Source organism: Morone saxatilis, unplaced genomic scaffold (assembly GCF_004916995.1).
Source record: "Morone saxatilis isolate NCDOM2014 unplaced genomic scaffold, NCSU_SB_2.0 Contig22, whole genome shotgun sequence".
Lineage (NCBI taxonomy): Eukaryota > Metazoa > Chordata > Actinopteri > Moronidae > Morone > Morone saxatilis.
The window spans coordinates 22149097-22176616 of record NW_023339785.1 but is presented as its reverse complement, the minus strand read 5'-3'; the positions used below and the strand labels follow the sequence as shown (position 1 = coordinate 22176616).

Below are 27520 nucleotides of genomic sequence, written 5' to 3'. Positions count from 1 at the left end.
ACATTCTTGCCGAGAGTTAGATGAGAAGACTCTGTTGAATGTGAAACTACCACCAGGAGACAGTTGGCTTAGCTTAGTATAGATTCTGGAAACAGGGTAGCCTGGTTCTGCCCAAAGACGAAGGAGTAGTGACTTCCTGGAGTGCTGTCGTCACCGTGAGGTTTCCAGGCAACTGGCAAAAACTGGAAATCCCCGTTTCCAGTCTTTAGCTTAACTTACTGTCTCCTAGCTGTAGTTTCGTTTTCATCAGACAGACATAAGAGTGAGTTTGATGTTCCCACTCACTCTTATGTCTGTGTGTCTGTCTGATAAAATTGCAAGACAGCGATTACGTGTATGTTCCAAAAATATTCAACTATTGATCTTTTTCTTATTGTTGACCAATATTAGCTACCTTAATGACATTCACATTCATTGAAATCGAACGCTGGCTTCCTTAAGTTGAGTAGGTTTGTGTAACACAATATCTTACTTTTAGAAACCTACGGACGCTAATCAGCGTACTCTGATTAAAAACAGGGATAATGTATCATACAAACACCTCATCCAGGTTTCTGATCAATGTTTGCAAGTGCCTCCTCAAGCCTAATTGGGTGTAATTAGTCAGTAAAACAAAAATTACGATGATAAATAGTGCAATGATGATTTATACGTTAAAGTGAAAGTGAAACTCTTGACTCTTAAGAATAATCAGTTCCAGTATAGTGATAAATGCAGCAGGCAGCCGGAAACCAGAGTGAGTTGATCCTCGTTCGCTGAGGTAACGTCAGTCCGTACAGAATGTATCTGTATCTGGATTCACTGCACTGATGCAGATGAACAGAAACCTTTGAATAGTAAGAAGCTTGCATACAGGAAGTTAAATAACCAGCTTCCTCTGTGTACCATGTAAACATTATATCCTAAATATTGTGGCAGGTGTAGGGTTCACTCTCAGAGAAATATCAGCGAGCTAATGTTTCGGGTTTAACAGGATGTTTTAATGCTCAGAGCAGAGCATCAGCGCAGCAATTGATCACATTTGCTCTCACATCTACGTATGTTTATTGTTGGTCCACCTAAATGAAAGACATTCAGGTCTTTTATTAAAGAAATGCCACTAATTCATTTATTTTTTAAGCATTAAACGTTTAACATTAGAGCTGCAACAATTACTCGATCAGTTGCCAACTAATTTGATAATTAAATTTTTTTAAGAATTTATGTCCAAATTCTGTCATTTCAGCTTCTCAAATGTGAATATTTTATTTAGTTCTCTATGACAGTAAAGGGAATATCTTTTGAGGACGTCACCTTAGGCTTTGGGAAACATTTTTCACCATTTTCTGGACCAAACAAAGAATCAATTGATCAATAATGAAAGTAATCATTACAGCCCAGCACAGACGCAGGGGCAAATTGACTTAACTGGGATTAATACAGAACTTTGAAGCATAAGATGGGACCCAGGTCAGCACAGGGATGCATTGTTCTTTATTAATACGTCAATTTTCAATCAGTGTACAGTCCACTAATTCATTTTAGGCTTTTGAATATATGGTTGAGCTTTTGCAGTTTCATTTTATCTAGTCTGAATCTAGTATCAAATCCACTTACACTGCATCACACACACGCCTGTTGTTTATGTGTGCAGGTTTTGAGACTAATTCATTGCCATAAATATCTTTCACTTCACACAGAGAGCAGAGGAGAGAAAGACAGAGAGTGCAACCCTAAATTACACCACAACCATACACCTTCCGATCCACTGATATCACTGGTTTCTCCATGTACTAAACTTAAAAATGCTCCGGGTTCATACAAATTAAAATCAAAGCTGGTTTTGGGTGGAATCTGATTAAAACTGGTCTACTACTGTGCATGTAAACATAATAATGTTCATGTTTGCCGATCCTTCATGTCCACAGGAGGTGGATCAGCTTCGCCTGGAGCGCCTTCAGATTGACGAGCAGCTGAGACAGATAGGAGGGGGAGGCGGAGGAGGAGGGACGGGGCCTCGAAACCTTAAAGACAAAACCTATGTGTTCGATAACGGCATGGGGCTGGGGATGGGGAGAGGAGCAGGAGGTGGAGGAGGAGGCAAACCCTACATAGGAGGGGGAGGAAGAGGTGGCAGAGGGCGAAGAGGAGGTGCAACTTTCGCCTCAGGTACGATTTAAAATCATTTCTGTATAAAAACAACAAGAGAAGTCATTGAAACTTGTTTCAATTAATTCATATCTTCTTTTTCAAATAATGTGCTTGTACTTGAAAAGATAAACTAAATTATTTGAAGCTTTAATATAAGATATTCACACCTCTGATTATAAGTGCTCTCATTGGTTTGGATGTGAAAGGCACAATGTTGAAGCAGAAGAGCTGCTTCTCCGGCTTAGATTGAGATTATTTTCAGGCACATTCGATGAGACTTAAGTTTTTGTGTACAGTGGCCCCGTTTCAGGGTAAAATAAGTGTTTGGATATCTGATATTACAATGGAAATTACATGAAGCATCCAGCTAGTACAAGGCTGTAAGTACTGAACAGAGAGTCTCTTCCCCAGGCATTGACTTAATTGTAAAACAAAACATTTAATCAGTGGCTAATTCCTTGTTGCCTTTCCGTGGCAGTTTATATGAGGTTTGACGTGTGTCCTCCCTCCCCCAGGCACCAACTCGGAGGCGTCCAACGCTTCAGAGACGGAGTCGGACCACAAAGACGAGCTCAGTGATTGGTCACTGGCCCCCACCGAGGAGCTGATGACAGGCGGTGGGACCCTGCCCAGACGGACAGATGGGAGGAAGAGAGCAGGCGGAGGAGGGCCCCGGGGACGAGGAGGGAGAGGAAGAGGAGGGGGAGGGTATAAAGGTAGGCAGTTATGATCTTTTTGTGGCGATTTGATCTCATTCAGGATTGTGCTCAGCAGGTATCTTTGGTAATTTGTAGAGAGAAGAGTCAAATATTTCCAGTTGAAAAGCCTGATAAGCTTTCCCTCCGTCACTGAACTGTACAGTATTGCTGTTTTTCTACCATTCGCCTGGAGATAAAAATAACTTTGAAGAAAATGAACAGAAATAATCTTTATTCAAGTTATAAGAAATGAGACGTAAGAAGGAGAAAGAAATGTGTGTGTAGTGAATTCCAAAAAAGTAAGGCTTTCATCAAATTATTCCCTGCAGAATGGGAAGGACTCAAGTAATGAGTTCCCTGCAGACTCACTATTACATTCTCAGTGAGTGTTTGCTTTTTCAAGGAGATCCACGTTTATATATTTTTTTTATATAAATTTCCCCAGACATAAATTGAATTACCACACATGGATTTAATCCTGTTTTCAAGCTGCTACCTGCCAGCTTGCTGCTGTCTTAGACCGCAGTGGTTTCTGAAGGTTCTGGCAATGACACTGGCTTTAGTCAGTGGTTTTTGATTGCACTTTGTCCTAGAACTGGTTTGTTTCATGTTTATATCATCCTATGTGTGTGGTGGGAACAGGCACGATACGTTTTAAGCTGAGTTTCAGGGTTTTGTCTGTCCAGGTTTAGGTGACGACATGCAGTGGAGCGAGCCAAGACCTCGTCATATCAGAGACCCCAAGACGAGAGCGCAGGAAGACACTCTACAGGTAACACACCCACACATTTGCCCTAAAATTATCCTCTGTTTAAATCTTCACGGTCTCTAGGAAACACTACTCACCAGTCACACAGAGCCGGCTGGTTTTAAATGAAATTACTGGAGACCAAGAAAAAGATTTAAACACCTACAGACATCTTTTTCTGATCTGGACCTGTACTGTCTCAAGAGAGAAGGGAATCAGTCCAAATTAGCCAAAAGTTCTCAGTGACATATTTGGTCCTACTTTTAGAACTAGGAACAACTACTGTAACTACAACTTCTGTAACTTAGTAAATGACTCTGATCTCAGGCAATATTTAGGATCAATCCAGAGGAGATGGCAGAGAGATTAACACCTGACGATAATGAGTTTATATAAAGATAACCTACAATGTGAATTATAGGACAACACATGCCGTCTACAGAAACCTCTCTACAACAACCGACTATTTGTGACAAAATTTCCCAAACTTGGCTCGTACAACACCTCAAGTTTGGTAAATGTGGTAGTGCTTTTTTTGTTCATATCAGATTTGAATGTTGTAAGACAGCAATGTCACAGTTGTCCCGTTCGTCACTCAGCATCAGAGTAGGAAGCTTCATGTGTTACGCTGTCCTGAGTTAAGAGTATATTTAGTCTTTGCTGTTTGACTGCCAAGAGTTATTCTGAGACGATAAATGTGAGCCCAGATCCAATCTAATTTCCCAGTTCATCAGTGAGCCTGTATGTGATCATATTTCCCCTCCACTTGCTGTGAAGGAACCAGACTGTACATCTTTGCTTTCTCCCACAGATCCGTGTGGACGGCAACGAGCGTAGCGTGCAGCACTCCTCAGGGGGGCGAGGAGGAGGAGGAGGTGGAGGTGGAGGAGGATCTTCCTCATCCCAGAGTGGCGTCAATGCCGGAGGTGAGGGCCCGACTCGCCATCACCATCAGAGACCCATCAGAGACCGAGGGATGAAGAAAGACAAACAGGACGCTCCTCCGCTGGTGAACGGAGTGTCGTAGATCGACCACTGGAGGACCTTCTCACTTAGACAGACACACACACACACACACACACACACACTCAGAAACACACACACACAGGCAACTTATCATAAAACCATCGTAAAGTCTCTCTCGCTTTTTTCTTTCTCTGTCTTTGTCAAACACATGAATACACATATTTCATCAGCATGGAAGAGTTTACCGTAGTGAAGTCGTAGACCAGAGGTGATCTGGTATCTGCTGGTCTGCTCTGTTGAGGTCTTTGAGTGTACTGGTCTCGTTTGTTCTCGGTCTGGTATCTCCTGTTCTTCTCTAAAGTGATGCATAAAAGAAACAGCACTTTTTGGACAAAAGGAAAAGAAGAAGAGGAATTTGACTAAAGCTCATATCTCACAGAGGCATTAACCACAAACACGCTCCTCAACCCATCAAAGGCAAATCATTTTTTACTTGTTTTCTTTTTTTAAATTCAACTCAGTTGGATGATTTTTTTTCCACTGCCCTTTTTGGACTTGCTCACATCAGAAAAAAGAAATGAGACAAACAAGTTAAGGAAATAATTGTCTGACAAGGAAACAAGGTATTACAGCCACTTCAGACGGCAGGATGAAATGTTCCTTCCCTCCTCCTGTTGCACACTTTTTACTTCAGATGTTTATTGTAGAGATGGTCTGACAGCACTCGGTTCAGGGGAGGCTTCAGTGTTTCCCACAGGTTGAGGATTTATTTCTGGTGGTCTAAAGATCCAAAATCCAACACTTGGTATTCAGCTGCAGCACAGAATTGCATTTATATGAGAAGTAGAAAAGTCATTGAGCATCTTTCAATCTTTCAGGTGCATTCCCAGAGAGATTTTAATCAATTCCAACAGGTAAAATATTTGGTTAAGTGGCAGATGTGTTTTGGGTGTCACCCAAATAAGTTCTATACATGGGAAACATGCAGAGCTTTCAGACTGGGAGTGGATGTTTGTAAAAGACATTTTGGTTTGGGTTTTTCTTTTCTTTTTTCTTTTTGATAGTTATTTGAACCCTGATCACCATGTTGACACTGGAGAAAATCAAACCTGCCTTTGGGGTCTGGAGGAGTTCAAAGTGTCCATGTTTCAGGATGAAATGCCAACAGGTTTGCATGGGCAATGACATTGCCAACAAATACTTATCTCATCATTGAAGTCATCTGTGTTTTGTTTCCTGTTGCCAAGATAATGTAAAATTCCTTTAGTCTTTTCAACTGTCAGACCAATCTTAAATTCAATACCGTATTACACGTACCAGCGGGGAGACATAAATCTGAGGCACTCTGTTCCAAATATACTTTTAAAATGCCTTTACAGAAGCAAAGACACCAACTCATAAGAGTCTTTAACAGGGTACAAAATGTCACGCTATTTAAAATGAATTACCTGTCAAACGACTTAAGCTACTGAAACCTTCAGTCTGTTCAATCGACACCGACTCCGACCTCTGCTCTGTGCTCAGAACCAGCTGTGTGTCAACAGCAGCTCCTCAGGTGCTGCGAGGACAGCAACTGATGTTTTTATTCATCGATTCATTGATTTTATTTCCCCTACAAGCTCCTTAATGTCCACAGTGGAAGTAGGAGCCTTGATGAATCATTACTAATACCATTAATTAGTTCAGAATGTACAAACAGGACATTTGTGTCAACAGCCTTCTGTGAAGATTACACTTCACCGGAGGTTAAAAAAAAGTGGGGGTTCTCAGGGGGGCGTGTCGGAGTTGGTGTGGATTGATCGTTTTGATAAAATGGAAATGTGTCTGATCTGCGATACGCTTCTACAAATGCTCTCAATGTGGACACTAAAGGAATCGCACACAAAACTGCACACTTAAAGCAGCTACTGTAAATCTTAATACTTCATGAAAATGTAGCCGTGACAAATGATTATACATTCAGCATACAATGGCCAGAAACACAGGTGAAACCTGTACAGTCATTATAAAATAAACAGTGACTCATGACTAACGCCTTTACTCCAGTCATGAATAAAAGCTTTGTAGTACATTCATGGCACCTCCCTTTTTCATACAGGGAGGTTCCATATTCTCATTCATTTCATAGAAACCTGCCAACAGGAATCCACGTCCTGTACCAGACTGACTCTGGGAGCCTTTTCAACCTTCCACAGTGAGATATTTCACACAGAGGGCTTAGGCTGTAAGCTAGACTTACTTTAGTTAGTTCCACTTTACCTTACATTTAACAGCGCACTCCTGGATGGACACCATTTCGATTAGGTTGCAGGATTAGGGCGGCAACATAATGAATGTGTGTCACCTGATCGCATCGGCTTTTCTTTAATTTATGAGAACCTTTGTGTTTAACCTTTTTGTTTTGCAGCTAGAAAAACCTGTTTGAAGTATTACTGTAGAAGAAAAAACATTTGAGTTCTATCTTGACAAAATAAAAATTTGGTGTAAGTTTTATTCTCCCTGGTTTTCCAACTTATTCTGGGCCCGCTCTCTGACTTAAACCTTTTGTGTATTAATCTTATTTTGTAAATTTCTCTTAGCTGTAGTTTGCAAACGACAGGGCAGGTGAGGCCTTAATCCCAACAGATTTACTTTCAGTTACAACAAATCTTCAGGAAACCACACTGTGAAGGGTGCAATGCACTTTTTGGTTGCATGATTTCAATTGTGCGTTCCTCTACGTCTTGCTTTTAAATTGCAAGACTGGGCAACTGTGTCACCTGACTTAAGTTTACATCGCAGTAAAGTTTAGTGAAACTGCTTTAAGCCAGAGTATAAGGTCTGATTTAATGAAGCAAGAGTTTCATCTTCAAGTCCAGTTTTCTAAGCCTCCTTTGTGAAATCTCTTTTGGATTAAGAACACAGTGTTCACCGCAGTCATGGAGCTGCGGTCTGTCAGTTTTCTGCCACCCCTCTTGGTCATAATGAGGGTTTTTAAAAAATCTTTGTGCCTTGGATTTATGCTCCTCCATTTCTGTGAATTTGGCCCATTCTAAAAAAGCACCCGATTGCTCTGAGTAGTTCACAATCTTTTTATACTGTCTGTTTGAACCTATCCATTCTTTTCATACCTGGGTGTTTCTTGTATGGATGATTCTGTGACACAATATGCATTTGTTTGAATTCTTTTGCGGAGGCACCATAGTGGAAAACGACTTCTGTAGTTTCTGGTAATTTATTTAGTCCCTAAACAGGGACAGCTAGAGACTTAAATAAAAAAAAAAAGAGAGACTAGACAGTTATGTCATCAAAGTAACTTTGTCTAACAAATTCAGGTTTCCGGACATCAGACAAGCCAAACGTGTCGACTTCAAGCTCTCATCTCGAGGTGTTCAGTTGGACATCTCAGAGAGTTACTGACTTCATAAATCGTCTGCATGGAAATATCCTTTGTGGCATCATCAACAAAATAAAGTACAATGTAGGTGGCACGAAGGCCTTTAAAGATCATGTACATTCTCGGTTGTCCCAAATTGTATTCTAAATTCAAAGTGACTGCAGTAACATAGATGGGCTAGTGTAGAAAGTATTTGTGTGAAGATTTATGATTGAGGGGAGATTGATTATAGCATTAGTTTGAATTAAAAAAAAAAACTCTTGAAATGTGAGTCACTGTAAAACAAAAAAAGCAAAGCAAAAAAAGTTTCCTGAGGTTTCTCTGCGCGTTTGTAGGCTCAACATTTAATGAAAACACTAGTACTTCAAAATACTGTATCTTCAGCTTTAGCATTGCTATCTGCAGATGTTCTCAGATTGAGTAGTTAATGGGTCAAATTAGCCCTTAAATTTAGCTTTCCTTTCTGTGGTGCTCTGAAAGATTTTATTTTGACATTTTTGGAAATATTCTCGCTAAAAGTTAGATGAGAGGATTGGTTGACACTAAACAGGAAGCTAGAGCAAGAAGGCCGTTAGCTTAGCTTAGTTTAAGACTGGAAACTAGGGAAAACTGCTAGCCTGCCTCGGTCTAAATTCTGCCTACCAGCGACTCTAAAATCTTGTTTGTTTAATCAAAAAAAAAAAAACGTTTTATAGCGTCCTGGAATTACGTACTTCTTGACTTCTTGGCTAGCTGTTTTGCCCTGCTTGCCAGTTTTAATGCTAAGCTAAGCTAACCAGCTGCTTGTTTTAGTATCAAACTCTACAGACAGACGAGTGTGATATCGATCTTCTCACCTAACTTCTGGCAAGCGAATACACGCAAATTTCCTAAAATGTTGAACTTACCTTAAAATTGCTTTCATTAGGAGAGCCTAGCATTGTGAGCATAGCATTAAAATTCCTTTACTGTAGGTTGGATCAACTTTTAACCAGGTTGACACATAAAAGATACTGGACTTCAAATTCAGAATAGCCACTGCGCTCCATCTTCAACAACTGAGTCAAATCTTGATGTGAAAGCAGAGCTTGTTATATTTACACATAAAATAATCTGACCTCTTATTTGGATAAACTCTCCTGCTAGAGAGCTGCGAATGCTCAGAGGAACCTCCCCATATTTTGTGTGACATGTGCCTTCAATTGTGGCTAGTATCACAACCTAGACATGTAAATCAGGGATGATGAGACGTTCATAATGGACCAGGTGTGTAAAGGTGGCTACTTCTTGTCGTGACATCATTGATCACCCCCCTGGGTTGTCGCTGGAGTATTTTCTGAGCTTCCTGTTAACTGTTGGGTTGATTTTGTCACACCAGGAAACCGCCTGCTTTGACAACCTGATCCTGTTCAAACACTGAAGGTGTTGTACCCTTGTACAGTCGACAAATGTGAACCTGTAGCTTATGACCTGGTTCAATTGATCTGTGATGTGGATTCAGTTACTTTCGTAGACCAGTGCAGTTCATGACCTTCTGTGGCGGCTTTGGTTCTGAAGTCAGCCGTTTCTCCTCACAGACCCTCTTTTTAAAATGTTATCCCGGTGACACTTTATTCCCTCTCTGTCTTTCCTTCCTGGAAAGTAACTGAAGTAAAGAAAAGAACTGAAAAGATTTCAGAGGTTGAGCCAGGTCTTATCTTTACCAGAGATCTGTGTACCTTTCTAGTCTTGCGATGCATGTACATCTTTATTATGGATTTTGGAGACTAGGTTCGAAGACATGTTTTTAAAAAAAAAAAGACATACATAAGTTTAGTTTTTTGAATCCGTGTTATTTTGTCTGATTTCTCCCTGACCTGAGATCAGCTGGAGTAGCCAGTGATGAGTTACATTTTCTGACAACCATCAATGACACATGGGGAACTTTTACCTTTTAGAAAATGTCACACAAAACGGTTATGTAACATGAGTAATGATTCATGAAATGAGCTTTTTTTAGGAGTTCATTTCTCTTTTTCTAAAGTATTATTGGTGTCTCACTAAGCTGTTAGGGCCTTTGCTTTCACTTGCCGTTCACAATGCAGCCATGTTGCATTTTGTTCCCAGTAAGCATTCTCTGCAGTGAAAGTGAAAGTAACCTCTATATTGTCAATAGAGCATCAGCAGTATGGAGTTGCTTTGTATTGTAAAAAAAAACAACAACAAAAACATGATGGGAAAAAAGAAGGGAGGGTGGCATACTGTATATAATGATGTCATTATTTGTCTGAGAAAAGATTTGTACTATTGTTTCAAATGTGCACTTATCCTGATATTTTCTTTTTTTGCTGTTTAATATCAGTTAAATGCTAGAGCTCTTGATAATAAACTTAATGATGTGTGAAAAAATAGTATCCTCTGTAGCAGGGTCGAGCCACACACAGCTGTCATTGATAATGAAATGTTCATAGCGCTGCAGAATTTGAAAACTAGCGTTACATTACCGAAAGAGGGTGAGTTAGTTTGTTTATCTGACGCAGAAAAATCCACCATAAAACTAAATTCATGAATGAAAACCCACACAGGAACAACTAAATTTCCATTATGAGATAACCAGCTCTTTACAATGTGAAGTTAAGTCAGTGCTGTTGTATGTGAGACAGGGTTGGTTGGCATTGTGACACTATTTATAGTGGATGTTTGGGTTCAACACCAGTTAGCACAACAGTGGAATAGTATCCAATATGTGTATTAAAGCTTAAAGCGATACTCTATCCTAATATATTATTATTTATTACATGTGTAGGTTCGGCGGCTGTTAAAAGAAGCTAGATTCATCCTTAATATAGAGCAGTCCACAGACGTTTCTCAACCTACTCTTGCAGCATAATCTGCGTCACTTGGTTGAAACTTGAAGAGATCTTTTTTGCCACATACAAACAGAACTTGCGTCTTTAGCCATGTTTTAGTGAAAATAGGATTATCCGGAGAAGTGGATTAAGCTGCAGGAGTGGTTGGAGACTCTTTCCTTCTGTGAAATGTTCCGAATCCATCTGACTGACTGACTTAAAGACCACATTGAAATGGGTTCCATGTTTGATGTGAAAAACATTTTGGGTCGACAAATGTGATGTTAGAAACAGAAATTTGACTTCAAAATTGCGTTTTCAAGGGCCTTCAACTACATCTCAGTCTTCCTCTGCAGATGACATTTTATAATACAACCATCTGTTATCCCATGACCAAAGTTCTGTTCTTAGGTCACGTTGAGGAGAATCATGAGATGTATTCAAAAGCACAGAAAAACGCTAATAAGTGGAGTTAATACATTTTCAACCAATTTTGGGTGGTGTCATTTTAAGATAAAACCCCCCAAATTATTATTAGTAGTTATGGTTTAAAAGAATAAATAGACATTTTCTGGAATACGATATTAGCTTAGCTTAGCATAAAGACTGGAAGCTTATGGAAACGGCTAGCCTGGCTCCCTCGCAATTCAAAAATACATACCATCACCACTTAAAGCAGCTACAAGGAACTTTGATTTTGTGTTGATTCTGGTGGCCCCCGTGAACAAAAGTGGTAGTGTTTCCACACTCCCTTGTTTCATTGATTAAGGTGGTGGCAGGCTTAAATAATAACTATATAGAAATAGCTTGTATTCTCGCTAATCATCTTTTTTGTTTGTGCTGGTCAAATGGTAGCATCGGTATTAAACTGAGACTGTTTGATAACCAGTTTAAAACATTTTCACCAACACTTATTTCATTTGTTTACTTCACCAATAGAAATGTAAAACGTTCTGGTAGTTCTACCATTGTTTTTACATTTTTGCTTGTGTACTGATTCAACAAATCAGATACAACTTGTTTATTAGTGACCTTTACAGCTCTAAGGAAGTTAGGCTAGCTTTTTCCACCTGCTTCCAGTCTTTATGCCAAGGCAAGCAAATCGTCTCCTGGCTCCTGGACATGAGTGTGGTATCAATTTTGTCATCCGATTCTATATTTACAATTCTTTTAACCTTATAACCTTATAAAGAAAGCAGATACTGGTCTACCTTCTACCATGCACCATACTAAAGTAACCAATGTGAATAATGTTTTATGGTGGATTTATTTCAGTCACCAGAGTTAGGAATAATGACGGGTGTTTCAATTAGATTCCCTTAACATTGTATTATTCTTTTCTTTTCAACTAGTGGCGTTACATACCTTGGGACTACATTTGTCCAACCTTCACATCAGCTTTGTTGTGTCACGCCAGAGACAATGAATTTCTTTGCATCTGTGGCTGTGCTTCAACCAGCTTGTTGGTGTATTTTATCGTGCCTCCAAACACCAGGTTAAGAGTGTATGTTGGAATCGTACCAACAAAAGCAGTTTAATGGCTATTTCATGCTTTGGTTTGATTTTTAGGGGCATTACTAACAAACCGTAATGCTAGGCCAAGGCTTGTACTATATAGTGGAAAATGTACATTAAAAAAAGACGAGGGGGGATTATCGCATGCTGACCAGTTGAAATAATTTAAGAATTGGTGCTAAGGAAACATTATACAGTACAATGGGGACTTTGGTTAAGAGTCTCCTATAACTGACTGGTTGTGACATCATTATCCCATCCTGCTGTTTTCCAGTGGCACGCCACAAAAACGAAAAGATGAGGACAGTCAAGATCATGACAGAAAAAGAAATGTAGATTTTCAGGTTGGTTGGAAAACATTGCAAATGTGGTCATAAGGAAAGCTGCAGGGAAACATACATTCACTAGAAACAGGTTTGTGAACCATTTGGGATCCCAAATCTAAGTTTGAGACATGGAACAGCTTCGATCACACATTCAATTCCCAGGATCAAGCTGCGTACATCTGGATTGATGCTGGTAGTGTAAGGTGTAATACCTAATGGCACCATGAAGAACACTGAGGACATCCAAGTTTTGCAGATGTGCTGTTCTTATGATGCTACTGATTGCACTCTGTTTGTTGTTTTGGCATGAGACTGTCCTCAATGCAATCCTCTCTCTCCAGTACATTAGAACAGTACTATAAAGTGTCATTTGGTATTCCATAAAGTAGACTGGCACTACTAAAACTGTATAATCCTTAAAGACAGATTCTGAAAGATTATTGCTTTTTTAAAATAGTGAATCACTGTTAACCCACATGAAACTTTTCATATTAAAATTGATGATTGGTCCTGTATATTTTGTAAACTCATTTCATCAACAGATGCTTTCTCAAAAATGTGTCTTGTTCCAACTATAATGTGTGTTATCAACTGATTATATGTAGCGAGATGGAGGGATTGAACTAGAGATTTGTTGCTTTTTTGATTTTGATTTACAGAAAATAGGTTTTGGCAGTGATTCACATAATGAGAAGTTTCATGTTGACAATGTTAATGATAGCTGTAGGATTACTTTTCTCTTAATTTTATTTATTTTTTTGCTGAGAGTGTTTACCAGCGAATAGCTTTTCTTGATATCCAGCTGTCGTGCTGTTCTAATGTTCTGGTGTATAGACTGTATTTTTTACCCATGATTCAATGGGTTGCAGAGGGGGAATGCTAGCCTTTATTTCATTTGCATTTGGCATGAATAACGTTCATTCTTTGCCAACCCAACGGGATGCTCAAATTTGAACGATGCATTTGACTGAATTAAACAGTTCTTACTCTTAAAGCTACAACACTGCGTTGTGTTGTCTTGCAAATGTGGTCAGGTTACTGAAGTACTGACCCAACCTCCTCCACAAACCTTTGATTTTGACTTCCCAGACTTTGACATCCCAGAAGAGACGCTTGCTAAACAAGAACAGATACTGTATATGTCAAATATACAATGATAGTTCACAAAGAATAAGAATTTGAATCGGGGACTTCCAATTCAGTTCAGAAACTTTCAATCCTTTTAACTGGAACAGTCTCCCATATGACCCTTTTGCATCCTGCCTTTACTAATCCTTTAGTCCAGTTGGGGTTGCAGCATGATTCATGTGGAACCAACGCAAGATAAGATGACCCAAAAATGTTCTTGTTGTTGCTCGCCGGTCTGCAGCAGATTTCAGCTGTCATTAATTTGCAGAATGTATATATCATCAACAAATACTAACTAGACTCTACTGTGGGGGCTGTTCAGCAGTAGAGTGCCAGAAAGTGAAGACACGCAGAGAATCTGTAGATACTTAAACCAGGGTAGTCAAAAAAGCTGTAAACCTTGTGTGCACTTTTGGGCATTTTTTGTTTCCTTTTGTACATACTATTAGCATTTAAGATGTTTGGGTTGACATGTCTGGTTATAGTGCAATATATTTTGTATGCAAGCAGTTTCAATAAATAAAGGTCGATCTTCCTCCGTGAGCTCTGGCTGATCTCTGCATTTTATGAGTTTCAAGATTTTACTCTCAGTTGAGTGAGCATTCCTATGGAAGACCAGTATTATTGTTAAATGGTGTTTTAACCTGTTATCGGGCCCTGCGGTGAACATCAGGCTGTGCCGTCATAAATCTTCTGGGCTCTTTGACACTGTTCTCCAACTATGATCTAACTTATCCTTAAGCTGCCTTTAAATCCTACACTCACACAAGCAAAGAGCAGATACTTGACCCGGCCTTATATCCCTACATTGTATCTGCTCAGGCTTATCTACAGTGGCTGGCCCAACTGGCTTTAAAAGGTAACCTCATGTGAATGCCATGGCCCGCTCTCTTGTCCAACCACCCTCCCTGTGTATCTGGTTCCACTAGGCACTATTAGCAATCCTACTGGAATAAGACACTTTTCCTGAATTGGAAACTTTGACTTTTCTAACCAGATAAAAGAACATGGTTTCAATATGAATTTGTGTGTAAAAGTAAGAGTGCAGGCAAGTCCAGGGTCATCAGATGGACACCCTTTCAATAACTGGTGTTTTTAAGTTGAGTTCAGGACACTGACAAGGATCAACAGTGTTCCAGCGTCCCAAAACCAGGCCTGTCTTTCCAACTTTTTCACACTACACAGTCCATTGATCCATTGTTAATATAAAAACGCTCATTAGTACACCTTTAACAGCCCTTATTGTTCTTGAACACTGTGTGTTTGTTGTTTCTTGCTCCAAATGTGGCCATTATAGCCGACTATACTGTAACTTGAGAATTTGTTGTGTCAACTGTGGTGCCCAGTTGGACCTCAGGGGTCCTTACCTTTCATCGTTAATTCAAGGACACACCTATGTTCCGTTCATTACGACTTTGTATGATAAAGCATTGTGGCCTTGAATAGGATCAGCATGTTTTTCCATTAGTGAAATGACCACAAGGATGCTCAGGATAAAAGACTATTATACGAGGCTCCCTTGTGGGACTACTGAGCACAGTGACAATCAGGAGCCAAGACCAAACTGTCCTGCACCCGTACTACTTACGAAATTGGACAAGGACCAAAATCCTGGACAGGATAAGTGTTCTAAGTGATGATGATAGACGGTATAAAGTCCCTGACCACTTGGCAGATGTAGAATACAAATGAAGTATCGTGCACCACAAAATGCTTAAAAGCTACACAAGGTCACTTAAAAGGATCCAGATAGAATGTAAGTGATGAGATATGTTCGTACACTTTCATAATAAAACCTCTTTTACTTGTAATATCATCCGTCTCAAAAAATGAAAGATTGGTAGATCAGGTGACAAACTTCTCACGGTGGCTTCATGGTCAAACGTGTGCTTGGAATGATCTCTGGGGTTTAGATTCTTGCTATTTTTCTGGCCAAATTCACACTGCTGGTTTTCTACTGAACCGCAGAGGTAGAAGACACAGACAGTGAGACTGAAGAGGGATTTTGAGGGTAAAGGTTAAGTAAGACATAAAAGAAGCAAGACTTTTTTAAATGTGATAAAAAAAAAAAAATAAGATTAAACATTTTTAACAGTGTAATATATGTTTATAGCCACATGGGGGAGCTGTGGTGTTGTGTTGACTCACTGCTACTACCAGAGAGAGAGAGAGAGAGAGAGAGAGAGAGAAAGGAGCTTGGGCACATATTGAAAATTCATGACACGCACTTCTCAACTTCTGCAAGATACACAGCAAGTATAATGAGCTCAAATCTGAGAACTTCCTGACTATTTTATCAGTTTGTATTTCTTTTGGGCTCCGTGTCTGTGTGTAACTCTAACTCTCTGTGTCATCATTTAAATATAAATTACTGGCACAGCTGTGGCTTTAACAATACTGCAAAAGACACTAACGAAGAAAATGGGAAATCTCTAAACAAACAGCAACTCTGGTCGCAGTAAAGATTGTGTAATGACTTGGAATTTAATTGATGCGAGTCGCTCTCTGTGTATGTTTGCCCTTAATTACATTTTATCTTAATGTCTCTCTATCTTTTTTAGTCATCTAACGCTCCATCAGCTCATCCTACAATTGCTTTTTTAAATTCTGCCATATCTCTCTATCCTCTCCTCACCCTCTCTCCAGTCATTCTCTGTCTCTCAGTGTCTGACCTAGTTTTGGACAGCCTTTCTTACACACACACACACAAAACCACTGTTCCCGCAGGTGCTTAAAATCCTTGAAAATTGGTTGAATTTCGATGTGGTGTTTTTAAGGTCCAGAGATGTCTGGAATTTTGATTTGTGAGGTTGAAATGGCTGGAATTGATCAAGGTCATGAAACAGCACTTTCAGACAATATTGCTTATGGCTGGCAGTGTTTTATTCCCATTATGCACTATGATTAACTCTCTTTTCTTCCCTTCTCTTCTCTTCTCTTCTCTTCTCTTCTCTTCATCTGAGGCTGCTGTTTGTACTTGTGGTAGTGTGATGCAGAGCAGTGTTGGCATGTTGCCCCGGACCAGACCAAAATACCCACGCACACAGCGACACACCATCCAAAACAAAGACACAAGCACACACATACACACGCAGCCTGCTGTGTATCTTCAAATATTACTTCCGATACATTTGGACTTCTCGTGCTCTTTCATCACGAGTAAAAACACGCAGGCTTCTGCGTGGGAGGGCTTTTTAAAGGAGAGGACAGTGATGTCACAAAGGAACCACAGTTACAGCTACAGCACATGCTGAGCGAGAAGTTTCAACCATCTGGTCAATCATTATTCATAGCAAGGCGTAAACAGTAAAACGTGCTGCTGGGCATGTGTTGCAGCAAGTGTATGGTAGAGAGTGAGGATGGTGGGCTGCTGAACACGCTGCGACAGCGGCTGATCTCGAACAAAGGTGAAGTGGTCGGATAAAGATACAAAAACGGGTGAGGAGTACAGTATGTGAGGGGTGCAAGCTTTAAGTGCCCCTCCACTCATAAATATGTTATTCTTCTTGTTCCTACAGTTGGATGTTTGAGCCTCTCTGTGCAGAATGAAGTATTTGCAGAATTTGACTCTAAAAGGATGTTTTCACATTCATCTGCTGAGAGTGGAAAGTTCTGTGCATATTTGCTCACTGAAAATCTGACTTTAAGGGTATCCATGACTTAATGCATGTTTAGGAGGGATCTTTAAAAATCCTGTAATGTAACCATCAGTAAATTGCACAAATGAATATACAGTCGTTGCTTTATAGTGGACAGAAGAGGAGAAGATAAATCTGACTTGCGGCTGTTCTGGAGGCTACAGTTTGGAAGATACAGAGGAGCAGTTGTTGGGACATCCAATCCTATATTTAGGCCAGGTGCAGAGAAGCAGATTCAGTGACAGGAAAAGCAGAGAGTAACCGCACAGTGGATTATAGCTTCTGCACTTTACTGGACTTAACAAGCAACATTTTAAAGGACTAGTCCGTAGGATTTAATTGTATCTAGCGGCAAAGTTGCAGATTGCAAACATTTGTAGAATCAAGGCGGACCTCGTTCTAAACCATTCTTATTTTCAGGTGATTATACACTAATAAAAACATATTTATGAATATTATCTTCCATTTCTACCTATAGATCCTCCTAAATGTTACACACTGCCAGTGAAAAATCTTTGCAGTGTCATTCTTTTGTAATCCAGAAGAGCAACACAAACACAAACGTTTCAGCTGATGTCTTTCTACCATTCAACCGAGTGTGTGGTTTAAACAGAAAAGAAGCACCAGGTGCATGTCATTAAAACAAATCAAACACGACAATGGAAATAGAGCACACAGAGCAGATTACTGTGGAAACGTGACAGTAAATAAGACTTGAAACTGAAACTGAATTTGTCTAAATGAATAAGTGCAAACCAGTTCACAGAATGGTAAATACGAATAATAGAGTGGTGATCTTTGGCAAAACACGACAAAGGCCATGGTGGTGGCAAATATATTGATATGATGCTGATGTAACCAATCAAACAAAACTATAAACAGTATATGTGGATGGATACACTTCCAAATGAAGGCATGCAAGATACATGATCAAAAATCCAATAGCTGCTGTTGTACAAATGATTAAACATACTTCCATATATTCACGAAACATATATATTAAATGTAACTGGGTTTTATTTTGGTAACCAAGGCAACTGGGTGTATAGGTTATTATAGGATGAAAGTAACTGCTGAGAAAATGTCCATCATGAACAACCACCACAGCTTACAGCCCGACATCCTGGCTCAACTTTGACCCACATTACTCGCCGTAGTTGTGCTTTCAGTTCTATTTTGGTTCCACCTCCAAATAAAACGGCAGCAGATCGAGTAAAAACTTTTTATTTGTTTTCAGCCTGTGTGATTGTTTGACCGTTGGTGCTTGCCGCCCTGTTGGACCTTTTTTAGCAATGTTGCTGCATTCTGAGATCTCATAAATTGTTTTGGGGAATACATCCGCTGGCTATAAAATAATGGAATAACGAGGAAACATGCAACAAAAATGGAAATGTTACTGTTGCAGATGACCAGCCACGTCCCAATTCTGAACAAAATTTCACAGCATCCAGTAAAAACACAAGTCTTTTAGGACCTTGTTGGAGAGGAACGTTGATGTTTGACTAATGGAGACCTGGTTGGGCCAAAATAAAGCTGGTTCAGTCCAGTGAAGTTGGGGAGCTTTAATCAGTGTGTGGTCACTCTCAATGAGTCTGTGTCTGTGGCTAGAAAAATGGCAGTTGACTTTAATTCATGGGAATGTGATGTTTGTCCGTACTGCAGTCTTACTCATATAAGGCACTTCATGACCTCGTCCCCAGTTACATTTCAGATCTCCTTGTTCCCCACCTCACTCTGGGCCCACCGCCGCTCCTCAAAATCAAGGAAATCTCCGGCTTTTATCCCGTTCCACCACTCTACGCTGTAAATCTAAAAGGGGGACGTGCCTTCCCGGTTGTAGTTTAACAGTTGCTGGGAATGGGGGGTGGGGGGGGTAGTCTTCGCCCCATGTCACTCCGAGATTCAACTGAATCTGTGGAACCAGTTTTAACTGGCCACTGCTCCCAAACCGTCTACCAGCGCCCCCTTTCTTATAGACACGTCCGTCCTTGCTTTGTCTTTTCTCAATGCTGTCGTGTCTCTTTTATTTGATCCCCTTTTGTTTTAGTCTTGCTTTTTTTTGTTTTCACAAATGCTCATTTATGTGTGTTGTTATGTTTATTTATTTTGTTGTTTGGAAAGCACTTTGGATCTCTGTGTCAAAAAGGTGCTATATAAATAAAGTTTTAGACTAAATACATATAAAATTAAACTTGTTGAATTAGATTAAAATATAATAATTGAGTATTTTTCCACAGGGGCATGTAGGGAGATGATTTACTGAATGAACAGAGAGAAGAAGAAGAAATGAAATTGTCCAAATTTGATTTGGTTCTCAGTAATCTTGCTACGGCCCTGCACCGTATATACAAAGCTCGCACTGAACAAAGACTCCTCATAGCTCAGGTTGGTGCACCTGGTCGAGTCTGAAAAGGTGCAAAGAGGTGACAGATTCTCAAGTGTCTGACTTATAAGAACATATAGAGGTGGTCTCTAATAGTCCTCAGAGCAGAGGTGAAGTCAGAGGTGTGTATTTCATTGACTGAAACATGAGGTTTCCTGTTAATTAGATCACAAGTCCTCTCTAATAACCGCGCACAACCGCAAGTGCACTTTTAAGAAAAAAAAACACAAAAACCATTAAAAAAACATTTTCCAGCTGTTGCTTAGTCACAGTTTCACATTAGTGACACATTTACGGGGGATGACGCCGGGGTTTATTTCTGTAAGATCGTGCAGTATAAATAGCTGTACTTGTTATGAAGGGGAAATGTTTGCAGTGAATATTTCAGTGCGAGTTGTCTTCCACAGCCTTCTCCAGTGTGTGTTTGTATATACATCTCTCTCTCTCCCTCTCTCTCCCTCTCTCTCTGTTTGTGTGTGCGCTCTCTCTCTCTCTCGTTCTCCTCTCTTCCTCTTCCCTCTCACTTCTGCCGCCTGTCAGCTTGCCTCGACCACGTAGCAGCTTCCTGGCAGCGGCAGCCGGTTGTGTCTACTCTGCCTCCTCTCTGACACACTCACACACTCTCAGTATCAGTAGCCCATGTAGAACCACGTAGCACCAGCTTTGGATTTTAACCACCACCAGCAGCAGCAGCAGCCGGAGCCAATGGATCTCTTTGAATTCGACTTTTTCAGAGACTGGGAGCTTGAACAACCATGGTAAGTCCTGCGCACTCTGCTTTATTCCCATTGTGGGTTTTTTTGTTATGTGTGTGTATTTGGATGTGGAAGGTTTGAAAGAAGCATGAACGGACATTGTTTATTTATTTATTTATTTCATTTTATTTTTTCCGAGATGGAGAGGCAGCCAAAAGTGAGTCCCGGAGAAATCGTGCAAACCCGTCTTTCTTTGTCACCGTAAAGCTGCCGTTGTTGCTTAAGACGTAGCCTGCACACACACACACACAGGCACATGCACACACACACACACACACATACATGCGCACATAAGCACACGCACGCAGCACAACGCCGGCTTTTACAGTCTCATTGTGATATTAAGGAATGTTTGATTTGAACGTGAGACCGCAGGGGGGGCAGAGCGGTGACAGGGTGAGCAGCAGTGATGTGCGGGGTGAAACCAGACAACGTGAATGAATTGTGTCCTCATGTTAGGTAACACAGAAGTTTTGGTAGTTCAGTGTCTCCTTGGATAACCCAGAGTTGGTGTGAGTGCCACAGTCATGGACTCACAATGAAGGAGTGAAGTTGTGTTTGGGTTATTTCGGGAGGTCAGTGGGACCTTAGTGCTGGATGTGTGTGTTGATTGTGGAACTCTGCAGTGGAGCAGTGGAGATTTGAAAATGCTATAAAACTGATTTGCTTCCTCTTGTTAATAACGTGCAATAATGTTCCACAAATTCATTAAATTGATGATTTATTATGCTGGAGTGGCCCCTGCTCAGTCTGACATGTCGCTGCTCACAGGTTGGTATAGAGTTTGTAGAGTGACTAATTTTTTTATCCATAAATCGATTAGTTGATCGCACAAATGTATTAATTATCTTTATTAAAGGAAATAAATCACCAAACAGTCTCTGGTTCCAGCCTCCCAGATTTGAAGAATCTCACTACAATGTCTCTGTTTTATATGAACCTGACTGTGCTAGATGGTTTTACACAGAACCATCTGGGAAGTTGTCATTGGAAACTGTTTGGATAAAGGCAGACACTTGTCAGTGTCTATTACAACTTCAACCAATCAGATCAGATCAATTGACCATCTGACAGCTCTTACTGAAGCCAGCTGGGAGAAGAGCCGTTCTTTGCTCCTCTTCACTGAAGAAAGACTCTCCAGCTCTGACACAATAGCAGCATCTTCGCTAACCTCTACGGTAGTCACCATTGTTGATTTACGAACAGGATCTTCTCGCTGCGTCCCCCCTGTGGCTGCCAGTACTTCCTCTAAGGTACCACTGTGGTTTAACCACAAACGCACAGATTGCAGCCCGGCAGGATGGATTCTTGGGTGATCTCGTGATTTCACAAGTCCTGAGGACGTCACCTTGGGTTATTGGAACTTGTGATGGGCATTTTTCACTTCGTCTGACATTTTATAGACTAAACTATTAATCGATTAATAGAAAAATAGGCGATATTAGCTTATTGCAGATATACTGTGTAAGTGTACATGCTGGCCAGTTTGAGATCATTTAGAAATAATCTCACCTTTACATGCCAGTAGTTTGAGAGCACAGAAGTTGATTTTTATGCTGAAAAATGTCTCAGTATGTATCTTGGTTACAATAATAATAAAAAAAAAATTGTGTGAAGATTGTTTATGTTAGAAAATACCATTGGCCTGCAATTATGGGATCAGTATCAGCCTAAAAAAATCCAGTCGCTCCATAATCTGTAATAATTGTTAGTTGCAGTCATAATAATCCATACGGTACAATATTGCCTTGCCTTCCTTTTCAGCCCTCAGTGAAGTCATTTCATTTACAGCAGAGGACATAAGAACAAAGGCTCACATGAGGAGAAGTGCAGTTAAAGGCTTTTAACACCAGGGAGGCCGAAAGATGCCGCAGGTTTTAAAAGACGACTGAGGGGCTGTCGGTTTGATGGAAGTTATACGTTTCTGAATTTAATTTAACATTTGTACAGAAGTTAGACAAATGAAAGGCAATTTGAAAATTCTGAACAGCTTGTCAGCTTGGACCCTGGTTGCACTGGCCTGCTCCCAGTTCGGGCTACAGTGTGGATTTATATAGCGCTTTAATCCAAAGCCCTTTACAATTTCACCTCTCATTCACCCATTTGCCGCCAACGCTGAAATTAGTGGACGGCCCGCTCTACCTGCTGAGCCGCAGCCTCCCCGCGGTATGTATGTTCAGGAAATTCCCTCTGAATGAATAAAAATGAGGAAAGCTTCTGCAGGTTTGCATGACTAAAAACATTATACATGAAGCATGTTTCATTAACACACACACATGCTGGTTAAATATTGTGCTGGGTATTCTTTTTTTTTTAGAGCAGTGCTTTACAAGTGCAATGCAGCTGTCCAAATGCTGACATGGTCCTTTCTGGCTTCAGTAATGTAAGGTGATGCCCATGCAACCTCAGGAAACTCTTCTGGATCCATAGATAGATTCATTCATTTTTAAAACATTATCAGACATGTTTCGCTACAGGTTTTATGTGCTGATAAATACTGTTGTTACAGTATATTTGTAGGCTCTTTCACATAGTGCTAGAATTGTAAGAAGGATTGTAGGTATATACTGTCAGCCTCTCCAGTTCAACTGCATATTATAGTGGGAGCACAATAACTTGGCAACCGTGTTGCTGTTTTGAATTCATATTCCAGCGGGGAGAATCCGAGCGGGGAAAGTGACACACGCTGCTGTCCCTCAGCAGCCACCATGGAAGGGCCCTAGAGCAAGGTACTTAACCCCCCGCTGCTGGAGTGGAGCTGCTCAGGGCTCAACAGCAAGCTCAGGGTGTCTACACATGTAACCCTCCCCCTGCCACCACTCCATCACACTGCTGCTGCTGTCTGCTAGTCCTGATGGGAAACGGGGAACTGGCACCAAAAAATGTTGTTTTACAGGACAGAAAGCACAGAACAGAACTGTGCAAGAAACAGCGGATTAAAAAAACAATAAAGCAGAGCTGCGGATGGGTTGATCGGCTGAAAGGTGAAACTGGATTAGATCTTCACCTGTGGGCGGAGGTGAGAATGAAAACTCGAAGACTCCTTGACTTATGATTGCATGGTCTATAAAAAAGCAAGGTCTATTTCCTTTAGCTGTTCTCAGCTGGTGTGAACGCCAGATAAATAGAGAACTGACAAGTTCACTCAGCTGCACCACTTCAAAGTTTGAGACTAAAACAACCTGTGTTTATGTGGGATTGGACGATATGACAATATTAAACATTAGCATAAAAAGCGATTTTACCATACTGTTCATATTATGGTAGCTATCACTTTAATAGTTATCTCAGGACACCTTTCAAATAAAGCAGGTCTAGACCGTACTCCTTATAAAGAAAAACTCAGATACATTTATGTTTATTATGTAAAATACTAGATAGTACCAGTCAAGTAAAACAATCTTGAGTTTCACTCTTTAGTGAAACTGCTCGCAACTCATATGCACATGCATCCTGTCACAAGGTAGACTTTACAGATGCAACTAATGATTACTGTCATTATTTGATTATTTTCTCGATTTATTTCCTCTTTTCCTTAAAATATCAGGAAATTGTAAAGATTGCCTGTTACAGTTTCTCAGAACTCAAGGTGGTAAATTCAAATCGATGGCAATATTGTATCTTTGCATGAAGTACCTTGATTTGTTGTGTATTCAATTTGCTGAATTAGCCACAAACTGATATTTTGTCAACATATTGTGACTTTGACACAAGACCACAATTTATTTCTAGTTTCCTACTGACAGTCAGGATGCGACCTTTCTTTCTTTTACTTACCATAATCAAGTATTTTTACGCCTAAATATACCCTTAAAAAACAGCCATATACATCATTTAACATGTTGGCATCCGATCAGAAAAGGCTCATATTAGAAGTTTGGACTTTTCTGTCCGATAATATGAATGTTATTGTCTATGTAGAAGTGATATGCTTTACTTGTAAGTGGACAGTGTGAATCTAAAGGCCTCTGATATGAATGCTTGTCGGATCGACAGCGTGAGAATCCTTCACACCCAACGCCTTTCTGACTCAGGACTGGAGATTATAAACTTTTCAAAACTGACAATCACACCTACTTCACACAGTAATTCACCAGGTATGCATAGGTGTAGGAAGTAGTAAAGAGGGTGTGAACCTCTTTTTTTTCTCTTTTTACATCCTGCACTCAGCTATCTCCGTCACGTTCCGTATGTGCAAACGAGTGCCTCACCATGACAGCTCTGGAGGAGAGACGGCACACTCGCACCATGCATTGTGTTGAGACTACAAAGACTTGTGAAATACGGGTTTCTTGAAGAGAGATGGAGTGAAGGAAGTAGAATGCAAGCGGATGAGGAAATGACAAATGGGTCTTTGAGTGTGGCCATTCAGATCAGTATATAAACACTTCTACCTTTTAAACATGGTCGACGTGTATGAACCAGTTCATTTCAAGTGTGTTGAACCCTGAAAGTAGTCAAATATAAATGGTACAACAAGTTCAACTTTACCAGCATGATCCAGGCCAATGAAAGTGTGATGAAATGTATCTGGTTGGGCATGGAGCCAGTGCAGATGTTGCTGCTTCCAACCAGTCCTTTACCAAAAGCTCTGGAAAGCTGCTTTGATGTCGCTGACATCTCAGGGCTAATAAATGGTAAAATGGACTCAACTGTCCAAGATTATAAGGAGGAGAACACCTCCACTGGGGGAAGAAAACCAGAATGTTAAGGAATAATTATTTTCAAATGGACCTATTCATCTCAAATTTTACAATGGATTTTGCATGCATAAAAGCTGACACACACCTTGAATAGAACCCAGGAATATCAGTCAGATTGGAGTTAAAAGTCTGTCACCAGCCATTGATGTGCGGCTCCGGTTTGACAGTGGATTTTCCCTTTAAGGGAGAGAGAAAACAATCTTGAAGCTCCCCACGCCTTTGTTAAATCTGAACGAATCCAAGACTGTAGGTCTCCTCCTCCTCCTGAAGAAATACCCTTTCATCTCCTCTCCTCTTTGTTGCTCTTTCTCCCTCCTCCTCCTCCCATCTCACTCCTTGTTTCATTCTCTCGCTCGGAGATCTGAAGGCTTTGTATAATTGTAATAGGGCTTGCATTGAATGTTGCGTACTCCTCGCTGTAATTGCCCATCATGTAGCCGGCTAATCATGGCAGTGGAATCTGGGGGAGATCGCTTTGAATGTTAACTGACACTGATGGTGATTGGTTGAACCATTTAAGTAGTTAATTAGGGAATTGATTACACATATCGTCAGCATGAAATTCCAGATTCCAGCTGCGCTTTTTGGAGCTTAAAAGTTCACATCTGCAGGAAAACACTCTAATTATTATTATTATTATTATTATTATTGGATGTTATTGGCTCTTTAAATTCTTTTAATGATTTTTCTTTATAAGCTGCTGCAAAATGTAAAAAAAGTATGGATTTAAAATGTTGCCGTTTTCACAATGTTGCTTCCAGACCATAAAATGAGTGTGGGACTAAGCTCACAAATGGAGAAGATGGGATCTGCAGGAATAAAGTGGTGACAGAGTCAATTTATAGTCAATGCATTCAATGTTCAGTCTCACAGTCCAATATTCAATCTGCCAGTCAATCCTCCCAAGCTTTCAATCAGTTCAGTCACACGTGTGAGCTCAATACGCACAGAATCATTCATCACATAGAAATTTCCATCCTCGCTGTGTGATGGGCCTCGGCTTGCCAAACCAGCTCCACTTGATGATACTTCACACCAACATCATCAGCAGCTCAGAGGCTGTGAAAGGAAGCTGTGTCTCATCCCAAACTGGAACAAACAAATGCTCAAAAACTAGCAGTAGATAACACTGAAGGAAGCGTTCGATCTGGCGGGCCAATTATCCGTCAGGGCTGTACAGGGAGCTCTGTCAGCAGGTGTGAGCCGCAGTGAAGAAGATGGGAAAACCAGTCAGATCACCTGGAGTCTGTGTGAGAGGAAGCAGTCGCTATCCGTGGTTCTGAAGTCTCTCAGGAGAAAAAAGAAACGATACATCAATTTTACTTCAGCTTTATTTTTTGTGCCTTTTTGTTCAAGTTCTAATTCCACGTAAAAAAAAAAGGATAACAAAAACTAATCTTTTCATCTGATAAAAGTGGAGATTAAAAAAAGAAGCATCACAAGGTTATAGAAGGACACGCATGGCAAAATCAAATTTACAAATTTCCCTTACAGTTTATAAAGACACTGGCAGAAAGAAAAAGATCTAATCAGAAAAAAAGAAAAGTTATTCTGCGTGACAAACCTTGAGTGATTGGAAGCAGGGCTGCAAATGAAAATTATTTCATTATTGATTAATCTGTCAATTGTTTTTAGGATTAATCAAGTAAATCTAATAAAATGTCTGAAGATGTGATAAATACACATCAGAATTCCATCCTTAGAACTTTTTAATTTACAGATACATGACATGGAGAAAATTTCCCATATTTCAGAAGCTGGAGTGTCATAAATTAAATAAATTATGAATTGATTATTAAATTTGTCAGTTCATCAACTAATTGTTGCAGCACTAAAATAGAGAAACCCAGCAGCAAAAAAAATCAATTAATTGTTTTTTGGGCCACTTGGGGGCAGCAAAGAGCGTAAACACGAGTTATAATCTTAAAAAGGCAAACATGTTTCCTAACAGCTGCCAAATGAACACATCCAGCTGTTTCTAGCCACCTGGTGAATGTCCAAAAGTCTCTTTTAGCTCAGTTTTGGTCTCCACCAACTCGGTGAGTTAGGGGAGACCTAATGATTCACCTCTTTAGCTGCTAAATGCTCCACTATGTTCATCAGTAAGCTGTAGACTCATTCTGATACATATACCAGTATTGGAAATTTCTCCAATACTGCCTAAAATTCAGTATTGGCAGCTGTCCATTGATCGAATACTATATAATGTATTAGCTCTGAAACGAGACTCTACTACTTCCCAGCAGTGCCCCTTTTTTCCCAGGATATGAAAGCCACGAGCCGCCGTACTCTGATTCTGACAAAGGATTTAACTTGAGCCAGGTAAATGGTAAATGGACTGTAATTG

At 40.2% G+C, this 27520-nt stretch overlaps 1 protein-coding gene across 1 annotated transcript in view; it reads left to right on the top strand.

Moving 5' to 3' along the window:
- Positions 1-9702, top strand: part of fmr1 (FMRP translational regulator 1) — an 18371-nt gene extending 8669 nt beyond the window's left edge. Inside the window, exons 12-15 of the mRNA XM_035669386.1 lie at positions 1908-2148; positions 2646-2846; positions 3515-3600; positions 4388-9702. Of these exons, the coding sequence (XP_035525279.1) occupies positions 1908-2148; positions 2646-2846; positions 3515-3600; positions 4388-4603 (744 nt within the window). The 3' untranslated portion in view covers positions 4604-9702. The remainder of the gene's footprint in view (positions 1-1907; positions 2149-2645; positions 2847-3514; positions 3601-4387) is intronic.
- Positions 9703-27520: the final 17818 nt, after the last annotated feature.